This window comes from Mytilus galloprovincialis, chromosome 3 (genome assembly GCF_965363235.1).
Source record: "Mytilus galloprovincialis chromosome 3, xbMytGall1.hap1.1, whole genome shotgun sequence".
Classification (NCBI taxonomy): domain Eukaryota; kingdom Metazoa; phylum Mollusca; class Bivalvia; order Mytilida; family Mytilidae; genus Mytilus; species Mytilus galloprovincialis.
The window spans coordinates 2,921,009-2,933,287 of record NC_134840.1 but is presented as its reverse complement, the minus strand read 5'-3'; the positions used below and the strand labels follow the sequence as shown (position 1 = coordinate 2,933,287).

Genomic DNA, 12,279 nt, shown 5'->3' with positions numbered 1-12,279 from the left:
CAATCTTTCAATATGCAATCACACGTAAAACAGTTGACGGGCACCAAAAAGCAGAAAGTAAGGGATATGATATTTTACCAAAATACTCAACAATAGCTTTTCCAAATACTAGTATAATATTGGAAATGAAATAAAGGTCACGTAATGACCCGTTTTTGCTTTTCTCTACAAAAACATTTTTCTGATGGATATTTGAGCTTTTTGGATGGTCTTTAAATGATGATGATGATAAGGACAGTTTTACAACGAAAATTTGCAAACAATAATTGGTTTATTACTCGCTTAAATGCATTTGTGTGACTAATGTTTCAAATAATTATTCGAAAATGTTCCCAACGTGAAATATTATCTATTTTCAGAGCAATAGTCGGAGCCTGCATTGGAGCTATAGTTGGTCTTGTGTTTTTCATCGTCCTCATATACCTTTGCTGTAGATGTAAGTCCATAAGTATATTTAACATGCACAGGCAGAATAACATTGAATAAACAAATTAATTAATTAGGATGATTTTAAAAGAAGAAGACAACATATACTGTTTTATTAAATATCTTAAAGAGGGGCGAAAGATGCCAGAGTCACATTCAAACGTATACATCGAAAATAAACTGACAACGCCATGATCATTATAGGTGATTATCAAAGTTGTTAAGAGTAAGGTCGATTGTGCACCAAAATGGTTAATTTATATATTACTATAATGGATTTATTCATATATATTAAAAATTGGAATATGCTAGAGTTTGGAGTATTATTAAATGCGACGTTTTCTTCAAAAAATCTAATTGAAGCTAATAAAGATAGTATTTGTCTGTTTGTCTTTTTCTTGTTTAGCCATGACGTTGTCAGAGATGATTTTATTAACAGTGTTAAAAAAAGGAATAGTTCGAGATTTTGAAATAAGATAGATGAGCATGTGTACACTAAAATGTTAAATTCATAGAATAAAACAAACTATATATCTTACGTTGTATTATTGCATCACTGCCCCATGATATGAAGACTTTTACTTTAACAGTTATGTTTAACCCCGTAAAAGATTTACGTGTCTGTGTCAAGTCAGAAGCACGATGTGGCAGATACTGGTTGCCGTCTGTCATGTTCTGTTTTCATTTATATTTTTAAGTATTTACTAGGCTGCAGTTTTAGGCTTTAATCAGGTTTTCGTTTTTTCTGTTTTGAATTATTTCATGTCAGGGACTTTTATAGCTTATTATACGGTATGGCATTTGCTCATTGTTGGTGACTTATAGTCAATTTCACCTCGTCTGTTGGTCTGTTGTGTATAGTTGTTTTAATTGGATATCATACCACATTCATATAGTTAATTTTACTTTTTCTTAAGTTGTCTTGAAGCATACAAAACATGTTACTTCATAATAAAAAAAATGTAATAGTCCAAATCAAAGAGAACTATTAACTTGCAAAATTATAATTTTTTAAACAGCAAAGAAAGGCACAGTTGGAACTGTTATAACACATCCGGGTGCCCACACCACAGTAGTTGGACAACAACAGTATGGTCAGCAAGCTTATGGTCAACCGCCTGTATACGGTCAACCACAATAAGGACAATCAAGCGGGTTTACATAGCCAGGCCTGGATCTAGCATACCTACCAACTAAAAAATAACGTTTGTGCTACAGCAAATTTTTCAGAAACTAGACGTTTACTTTATTTATCGACATGTTATTGCGTGGATTTTACTCATCTGATTTACATATGTACGTGTCCGTCTTACAGTGAATAAAACAAACAAAAATGGAAATATTAAACTGTTACATGCTGTCTTATTCATAAATAGCAAAAATATTAAGAATTTATATAAAAAAACTATCCTTTCTTTTACCTTTTAACTTGAAAGAAGATTTTATACAGTTTGTGTGTGTACATCATCCAACTTTCTTGACTTTTTAAAGTAATATGTTTCATTTACATTATTTGTCATGTTGAATACTAGGATAACGTATTATTCACGTCTGTACGTAGATTTGATATTTGATTATTTGGTGTACGTCTGTACGTAGATTTGATATTTGATAATTCGGTGTACGTCTGTACGTAAATTTGATATCTGATTATTCGGTGTACGTCTTGATTATTCGGTGTACGTCTGTACGTAGATTTGATATCTGATTATTCGGTGTACGTCTGTACGTAGATTTGATATCTGATTATTCAGTGTACGTCTGTACGTAGATTTGATATTTGATTATTCGGTGTACGTCTGTACGTAGATTTGATATCTGATTAATCGGTGTACGTCTGTACGTAGATTTGATATCTGATTATTCAGTGTACGTCTGTACGTAGATTTGATATCTGATTATTCAGTGTACGTCTGCAAGTAGATTTGATATCTGATTATTCGGTGTACGTCTGTACGTAGATTTTTCAGAAATCCTAATAATTAATCTCACATTTTTCTTCAAAAATCGCAAAATTTGTTGAAGAAGATTTTGGTTAGAAAATGTTGAAAGTTAACAAATTTCCGAACCACACATATGATCTCGAGATTAAACAATCAAAATCACCGTCTTCTTAAAATGTCATAAACTTAAAAGCCGAAATATAATTTTACGAAACGTGCGTCTCTGATATTCTGATGTCAACGGTATATAAAACTACTACCATAATGGTAAAGAAAATTACAATGTTTAAACAATAGGATAGCTTGAATCATGTAAGGACATAACAACTGTTTGTTGTGCATTCATTTCGTACCCAGGTCTAAGACATGAGAATTGTTTTAAATTCGAAGAGAGCAGTGAACCAATTTTTACGTGTTCAAGGTGCAGTCGATATATTCATATTTTCCATAGAATGTAAAGATTTAAAGATCTGTTGATAACGTTTAGAGTCTAATTTAATTATGTTTGGCCAAAGTTAAAAGACAAATTGATCAAAGAGTTATAAATTTAAAATTATTGAAATCCTTTGCAATAGATTTTACTGATTAAATGCACAATATCGAAGTATGCTGTCATATACGATACAATAAAAGGTCAATACACTGATTTTAAATCAAAATTCCGTAATTACTAAAAAAACAAGGTGCACTAATAGAGATTTCCAATAAAATGACTTTACTCGACATAACCTACCTAATTCAACGTATTTCGTCCTATTGCATTGAAGCATGACGGAGGGGAGAATACACTGCATGCATTTTGTTCTCTTTGAACACGCATGTTTAACTGGAATAGACTTATTAAAAAATCAGCCACAACTATTTTTTTAATCTTCGAATATTTTGTTATTAAATTTTAAATGATTTTATTGACAAAAATATAATAAAGAATAAGTTAGCTAGCAACTTGTAACCAAACACACCCATAATTTCTTGTTATTTCATTTGACCCATATTTCAGTTCTTCTCAAAATTGAACTTTTAAAAACTGCGAAGTAAAAATTTAGCATGAAAGTATTAAAATAATGAAATCCGAAGCGAGAATGTTATCTCATTTTTTGTTTTTTTTTCATAGGTTTTCACGTTTCAAACGTAGATTCCAACACACCGAAATGTAAAAGGTGTATGCGACTTACTTTTTATTTCTCTATAATTTAAATCAGGATTATTTGACATGGGCAGAACTGAATTATTGATACATTTATCAAAAAGCACTTTTTCGTCTTTAATCATAATGCATGGGGTGATGTTTTTTGTTCATGTATTATACCAAATTATGCACTCTAAGATACACGGGTAGGGTGTACTCCACCCCTTTCGATTGCCAAATAATTTTGAAAATCTCATGTTTTCTACGTTATCTAATAAAATCGTCCAAATTTTTTTTAATCGCTGCATTCGGTATAAATCTCACAATCGGACAAAAAGATGTACTTATGATTGCCAATGAAACAACTCTTCACAAGAGACCAATGCAAATGACACATAAAATTAACTACTACTAGCATATGCCAACATACAGCCTTCAACAATGAACAAAGCCTATTCCGCATAGTCAGCTTTAAGAGGCCACCACATAATGACAAATGTAAAACAACTAAAACGAGAAAACTAACGGCCTAATTAATGTACAATAAAATGAACGAAAACACAGCAACAAAAGATAACCACTGAAATACAGGCTCCTAGGCCCCTTAACTCAGACAGTGAAGTAACAGTACGACATAATTGATGAATATTCTAGACATGATTCTGTATATATAAGTTGGAGTTGTTTTTTAAGATATAGTGTTCAGGAGCTTAGATCGGTACATTGAGTTTTTTTGGAAATACTAGAAATTTCTGTTTTTGTGCTTCGTTTCTGTCGGACGAGTCAATCCCTTACTTACTGTTTTATTTATGAGTAGACATTATCATTTGATAAACATTATTCTATGATCTCTTTTGGCTTTAACTTGGATATTTGCAAAAACTGTGAAGCAAAGAGATGCATGCATAAAATAAGTTCTCGAAATAAATAAGCTAATTTCGGAAATACGTATTTAGCTTCCTGATATAATACTTTAGAAGAATATTTAGGCCTCAAGCTATAATATGTATGATGATAATGATGATACTGATGTATCTCTTGTATCCAGCGTCAAATATTACAATTATGTTAAGGATGATGAAAGGATAAAATTAAACGAATATACCTTTTTGTACATGACAAACACTTATAGTAGCATTTTATATGATATATAACAAGATAGCGTACCTGCTACAAAGACATACTTGTCTTTCTGCGAGTTAACAAATACCTGCTCGAAAAAAATCCAGTCTTACAGACATTCGAGGCTAGCCTGGTACCAGTTTTACAGTCATTCGAGGCTAGCCTGCTACCAGTCTTAGTCATTCCGGAGGCTAGCTTGAACCAAGCCAATCCCATATAAACTTGTTTTGTATATTTTATGCTTTATAAAAAAAATTGAGAATGGAAATGGGGAATGTGTAAAAGAGACAACAACCCGACAAAAGAGCAGATAACAGCCGAAGGCCAGCGAGAAAATCCTGCATTCTAAGGTGTGCTTCAGCTGACCCCTTTATGTGTATATATTATTAATCTAGCAACACTTGTTTTGTTTTGATAGCCATTTGTTGCATATTTGTTTTTATTTTTTCTCCTTGTTTCTTTGTATCAAGAAGCTCAGTTGATATTGTAAAATGGTGTTTCACAGCTTCCATTCTCCTTGTGAATCGCTATTATTAGTTAAATTTCGTAGGGTTGCAGTTATTATTCTAAATAGTATACAATATCTTAACAAGTAAAGATTTTCCCTTTTTGAACCAGACTTCACTACCACTAGTATCTAAGATAAATATACTGACAACATATTGTACCTCCATTCATAATTACAATCATCCTGTCTGTCTGTCCGACAGTTTGTCCGTACAAAAAAAATATTTTCAATTTTCTCTTCAAAAGCTTTAGTATGCTTAGCATGTATACCTTTTTCGATTGATCCTGAATCCGCTAAACAAGCGACTGTCTTAATCATGTTGTTCAGTGGTTGTAGTTTGTAGGTATGTTTCAAATGTGTTTCTCGTTTCTATTTTTTTTTTATACATTTTCATTCCTTTGTACTTCTTGGAATATAGTCTGTTTGATTATTTGAACGAATTATCTACAGTTAAATAAAACTCCAAACAAGATAAAATATATTTCATGCAAGGGTAAACTAGATTTTTTTCAAAAGATGGAGAGAAATACCCACAATCATATATAGAATAACACGAGAAAGTTAAAATTAATGTTTTTTTAATAATTCATAGGCTGACTACTGTCATACTTTTTACTGACTACATTTAAAAAAATTTAAATAAGGCCGTTAGTTTCTCGTTTGAATTGTTTTACATTGTCATATGGGGGCCTTTTATAACTGACTATGCGGTATAGGATTTGCTCATTGTTGAAGGCCGTACGGTGACCTATAGTTGTTAATTTCTGTGTCATTTTGTTCTCTTGTGGACGGTTGTCTCATTGGCAAACATACCACATCTTCTTTTTTATATTTGAAGCTTGTTCTAAATTAGAAAAAAAGAGTTATAGTTTCTGCAAATTATTTTATTCCAAACAAGAGTGATTTAATTAGCAATATGGAATTAAAACAGATCACATGTCTAAAAAAAATTCCATGCATCTCATCATCTTTGCCTCTAGCGGCCTTCCACGATCCGAATCGTCAAGATACCGTTCATACGCTTCCTGTGCCATTTCTGTTGTTGATTTCCTTTTCTTTTCTTGAGTTTTAGGCTTTTCCCGATTGCGAGGTTCCTTGACTCTAACAACTTCTTCCTCGCTTGAATCCTCTTTCTCTGCATCCTCTCCTTCGTCCTCCTTATCCTCTTCAACCACCTCATCTTCCAAAGCTGGCACATCGCCATCGGCGTCCGGATTAATGACAGCCTGACGCATATCCGTATTTTGCTTTTGTGGTTCCACCTACAAAAAAGTACAATATTTACGTTTAATTCATCATATGTTATCCCGAAAAAAGGCACTTAATTTGTTTAGTATGATAAATGCCGTAGGTGGATAAGAAGTATTAACAAAGGGCTAATAAAATATTCAACACAATGAAATAGTATATAAAAATGATGATTTTTTTTTAAATAAATATTAAAATTGATTGATTGACTTTTGTGTTCAGTTTATGATTGACGAATGAAGCCAGAGTGCACGGGTAGAACTACCGACATTCGGTAGGAAAACTTACAATTCAAGTCAATGAAGATTGGAGTTGAGTGCACCTGTCTCTTGTGGGATTTGAACTAATGACCTAAGTATCACAAGCTATTGAAACAGTGGTTCAACAACTTAGACCACTGGTACACTGAGCCCTTATCCCCCAAAAAGATATTTAATAAACAGCTGCGCTTCGAGTGCATGATACGCCCGTCGTCTTGTGTGTAAAGTTTTAATGCAATAATCATATAAAATAGTTTCCGATATACAGCGACACATGTGTAAAAAAAATCTTTAAAAAAATCCATTACTCTAAAAAAAAAATTTTGAATCATCACCGAAAAGTAAACAGAACTTTAAATTAATATGATTAAGAAGTGTGTAAAGTTTTAAGCAATAATCGTGGTCGTTTTTGAGATATGGTGCGACATTTGACCCCCCCCCTTTTTTTTTACAAAAAAACTCAATAACTCTAAAAGTAAAATTTGAATCATCACCAAAAGGTATAAAAATCTTTCCTTAAATATAACTAAGAAGTGTGTAAAGTTTTAAGCAATAAACATAAATCTTTTTTAGATACGGCGCGACACGTGAACTCCCCCTTCTTTCTTCAATAACTCCAATAACTCTAAAATAAAAGTTTCAGTCATCACTAAAATATTATACAGATCTTTAGATTTACATAATTAAGAAGTTTATAAAGTTTTAAACAAAAATTCTTAATCGATTTTGAGATACGGCGCTACATGTGAAAAAAACCCAACATGACATTGTTTACGCAGGAAAGACAAACGGACATACAGACGGACACCGGACATTTGTATACCATAATAAGTCCCGTCGAAATTTTGACGGGCGTATAAAAATTTACAAAATCAAGGGCCAGCCATGCCTTAAAACTCTTGAATTTACACACGAGTTTGTGTGTACTAAGAGTAAAATATTTGGTTCATATATATATCTCATCATATTTGTAAATTCCTAAAAATAACCATTTATTTAGAAGAATAGCTATTATAAACGAAAAGCAAAAAATATACTAATATGATTTAGGCAACCTATTTTTTTTTCTTCAAAATGTTCTTTTAGTAAAATAAAAGATATACAAATATTTTCAAATACCTCTTTTTTCTTAGATTTCTCACTAGGGTGCTCCTTTGTTTGGTAACGTTTGTTTTTTGATTTAATATCCTCCACAACTTTTTTCATTTCTTCACTGGTAGTGACAAAACCTTCCTTCATGGCCTTTTTTATCTGGTCGGACATGCGTCTTTTGACTTTTTCAAATTTCCCGTTTTCATACAAATTCCTGGCAGCTGGAGGGAGTAGATGAACTTGTCGTCTTACATCGGCCTGAATAGCCACTCAATTGCTGCTATTTTTCGAATAGCTATCCAAAATTAATTCAACTTCTGATGGTGTTACTTCCACGTGCGTTTTTTTGTTGTTGCCATTTTTTTCTTTCTATCCGGTCAGTTATGTAAGATTTTTAGAAATCGAGTTGACCTGAAAAGTCCAAACCGACCTCGCACAAAAAAATTATCGAAATGACGTAATGTATACGAATCGAGTTGACCGCTTAACAATAAGTTGCATATCAGCCGCCTGAAGATTAAAACTCAAACGTCACATCATGAATGAAAGAAGAAAAATTGTTTGCTATTATTCTTATGATGTTTGTGAGATATAAGATGCTGCTGAAACCACCACCACCTTACTTGTTAAGTGATACTGATGATTTTGGATTTGTTATTTTACTTAATTTATTTTACCAATATTCAAAACAAAGGAAGAGACCACTACCATTTTACAACATGACTATTCGTAACAAAATTATAGAAAATTGGGAACACGATAACTATGTTATAAATTATGTTTATTCATTGATCATCAGAAGACCATATGATTTCTGGATGCTGACCGGAGAAAATCCAAACTCATTCCATACGTTAGTTGGATTAGTAGCAGGCAACATTACAGGGCATGGTAACATGATCCTGTCCGTTACCAACAGAATCTTAATGACATTAATTTGGCTTCGTCAATATCACACCTATGCATTACTTTCGCTAAATTTCGGACTTAGCGTATCAACCATCAATCACATCATAAGGCATACATGGATAAAATTGTGGGAGGTTTTTTCACCTATTGTAGTATGGCCGACACCGGAAGAGTGGCTTAACAAAAGGGGAAAGTGGCATGAAATGCCTAATGTCGTTGGAATGATAGATGGAACGTCACATGAAATATTAGTTCCAATGAATGAACCCCAACAAGACTTTTACAGCGGTCATCGTAAATATCATTGTATACATACTCAGGTATTTATTGATCATTTATTTAAAAAGTCATTATGTAACAATAAAAAAAAAGGATAAAGGGTATCCATTCATAAAACATTGTCTGTAAAATCAAAGCGAAACCATAAAAACAAAGAAACAACGCTTTTATTGCTAATATGTCGTTTTCGATTGTGACATCTGGAGTGATGCCATCCTTACAGATTACAAATGAATGGGGTCAAATATCAATGTAACACCAGCAAGTATAAAGTGAAAAACTTTGGGAACTTTGGGTCAACAGATGTAATCTTTTGAAAATTATAACAAACACATAGTCATAGTCATCATTATTGAATATAGGCAAATCTAATACAAAATATAAAAATCCTTAAAAAATCAACTGATTGTTTCATGCTGTTACAAATGTTACATTGTAAAAACTTTTTTTTCTATTTATTATGTTCCTGTATTTGTACAAACATCCAAACATATTATCTACACTGATCTGTGTCCACACTTGCATTTGTAAAATATAAAGATTCTATACTATTGCTTATTTGATTGTAGGTTATTGCTGACAACGACAAGAATATTTGCTTTGTACATTCAGGTTTTCTTGGGCATGACAACGATGCGAACTCGTACCATCAAATAGGGCCGATTGGGCCAAATCTGCCGTTTAATTTCCCATTAAATTGTTATATTTAAGCGGATAGCATATATCCAAACAATTATCCATTGATTACCCCATACAAAAGTACTGATATCAGACATCAACAAAGACCAGAGAGACGTAGACGACGTAAGTTGAATGCACTACATAGGAAGAGACGTGTATACATCGAACATGTTATTAAAGAGATAAAACCATTTCGAGCAATAGGATCGTTAAACATATATCGTCATTCCCGATGGCACATGTCATGCTTGGTAGAACTGTGCGCTGGTCTCTCTAAAAGAGGAACATATATTTTAAATACAGATAGATGAATAAAAATATGTTTGGAATTTGTATTATCTTCTCTTTGTAAGAAATATATATTCATCTTTTTGAAATATAACTTGAAATAATTATTCACCATGCACAATTTCTAATATAGATATTTATAGAGATTGAATTCAGTATAGTTTATATCAAATAAGGTGATGTGAAGCGTCAAACTATCAAACAGTCAAAGTGGCGTGAAAAACGACTACAGTGGCTCGCAATATCCTCAACAGTAAGCAAATATTCATACCGTATTATCAGATACCAGTATATAAGTCATTGACTTGGGAAAATATAAACAGTGCAAACGAGAGAAAAAAAAACATGACCGAAAGTAACCAACAAAAGCTTATTATTTTGGCTTGATTAAACACTCTGGTGTCACTGCACAATATCTGAAAAAAATAGAATTCTGTTGGAATATACATTTTTATGATGAAAGTCACCGATTACCGATCTTAAAGTACCCCCAGGTACTGTAGGCTTAATATTCTTACATATTAAATTACCATGTGGTTATCCGAGAACATTCAACGTATTTGGTTAAAACAATAAGGAGATGTGGTATTTTTGCAAATGAGAAACGAACTCGATATGTGAGCAATGATATGCAACCGTACGCCTTTATTTAGGAGAAAAGTTCATTCCGTATAGTCAACTATAATAAAATTAACGGTACCAATTTTGTTGCACCAGATGCGCATTTCGACAATACATGTCTCTTCAGTGATGCTCGTGGCCAAAATATTTGAAATCCAAATATCGTCATTCCCGATGGCACATGTCATGCTTGGTAGAACTGTGCGCTGGTCTCTCTAAAAGAGGAACATATATTTTAAATACAGATAGATGAATAAAATATCTTTGGAATTTGTATTATCTTCTCTTTGTAAGAAATATACATTCATCTTTTTGAAATATAACTTGAAATAATTATTCACCATGACATGCATGAAACTATAAAAGAGGCCAGCTTGGAAAAATAAAAAAAAATTAAAACAAAATTAATTAAGAAAACTACCGGCCTGCTTTAAAATAAAACAATTTACCAAAAAAAACATAACAGACATTAACCAACGACAACAAGTGAACCATAGGCTTCTGGCATTGGACAGACACAAAGAATGTGGCCGGGTTGAACATGTTTGTTAGTGCTCAATTCCTTCCCCCGTAAGCCTTTTTTTTATCTTTTATCCTTTATTTGTTTTTCAATAGTCAGGATTTTACAATACCCCTACAATCACCACCTGACTATGGTTTTTGGGTTAAATATTGAAAGTTATATACAAGACTATCCATTTTTTTTTCTAAGCCTGGGACAGTGGTACAAATGCACGACATAAGAACAACCTGGAAAACCTTCCTTCTGAGAGTTTGGTTAACACAAATACACGCATATTTATATTAATATTTTAGATAAAATGTGGTTTCAACCGTGTATCACCTTCAATGGTGATCATATGCATGGATCTGTCGCAGAGTTGTCACTTTTATCTATATATATATATATATAGATATAGATAAAAGTGACAACTCTGCGACAGATCCATGCATATGATCACCATTGAAGGTATATATAGATAAAAGTGACAACTCTGCGACAGATCCATTTAACCAAAAATTTGCGAAAGCAAATTTACAGATCTAACATTGTTGGGTTGATGTTTAGACGAGTTGTATATACATTATGTACACAGCCATGTATCACCATCATTGATGGCGATCCGATGGATACATCTGTTGTAGAGTTGTCACTGACTCAGACGTACTTATAAATATAATTATTTTCTGTGACTGTATATTACATTAATTTGTAGGATCCTTTACTATAGATAATTTAGCTGATCTGTTACAATAACATCTACATGCCTTATATATCATGTACTGTAGTACGCCGCTAGATTAAAACTGACGAGGAAAGGTAACACACGGCCAGCGAAAGCTCTTTTGTTTTGAGAGCCCAAGTGGTCGTGTGGTCTAGCGGGACGGCTGCAGTGCAGGCGATTTGGTGTCACGATATCACAGTAGCATGAGTTCGAATCCCGGCGAGGGAAGAACCAAATATTTGCGAAAGCAAATTTACAGATCTAACATTGTTGGGTTGATGTTTAGACGAGTTGTATATATATATATCTGTATATATATATATCTATATATATATATATATATATAGATAGATAAAAGTGACAACTCTGCGACAGATCCATGCATATGATATATATAGATAAAAGTGACAACTCTGCGACAGATCCATGCATATGATCACCATTAAAAAAAGTGACAACTCTGCGACAGATCCATGCATATGATCACCATTAAAGGTGATACACGGTTGAAACCACATTTTATCTGATATATATTTTATATAGTGTC

The 12,279-nt window shown here is 32.7% G+C and overlaps 1 protein-coding gene across 5 annotated transcripts in view; it reads left to right on the top strand.

Annotated features, from left to right (window-relative positions):
* The window catches only part of LOC143066949 (uncharacterized), a 135,626-nt gene that overhangs the window by 43,684 nt on the left and 79,663 nt on the right, over positions 1-12,279 (top strand). For 2 of the 5 annotated variants that reach the window (XR_012975808.1, XR_012975807.1), the window contains 2 exons: positions 360-436; positions 1,446-1,799. The exons of 1 other annotated variant lie outside the window; for it this stretch is intronic. Coding sequence is in view for 2 of the 4 variants with exons in the window: in XM_076239822.1 (XP_076095937.1) it covers positions 360-436; positions 1,446-1,567 (199 nt within the window). In the remaining 2 variants the exon portion in view is untranslated. Of the gene's footprint in view, positions 1-359; positions 437-1,445; positions 1,841-12,279 lie in introns of those variants that run through there. 2 more of the 5 variants (XM_076239822.1, XM_076239821.1) reach the window with 1 other exon arrangement.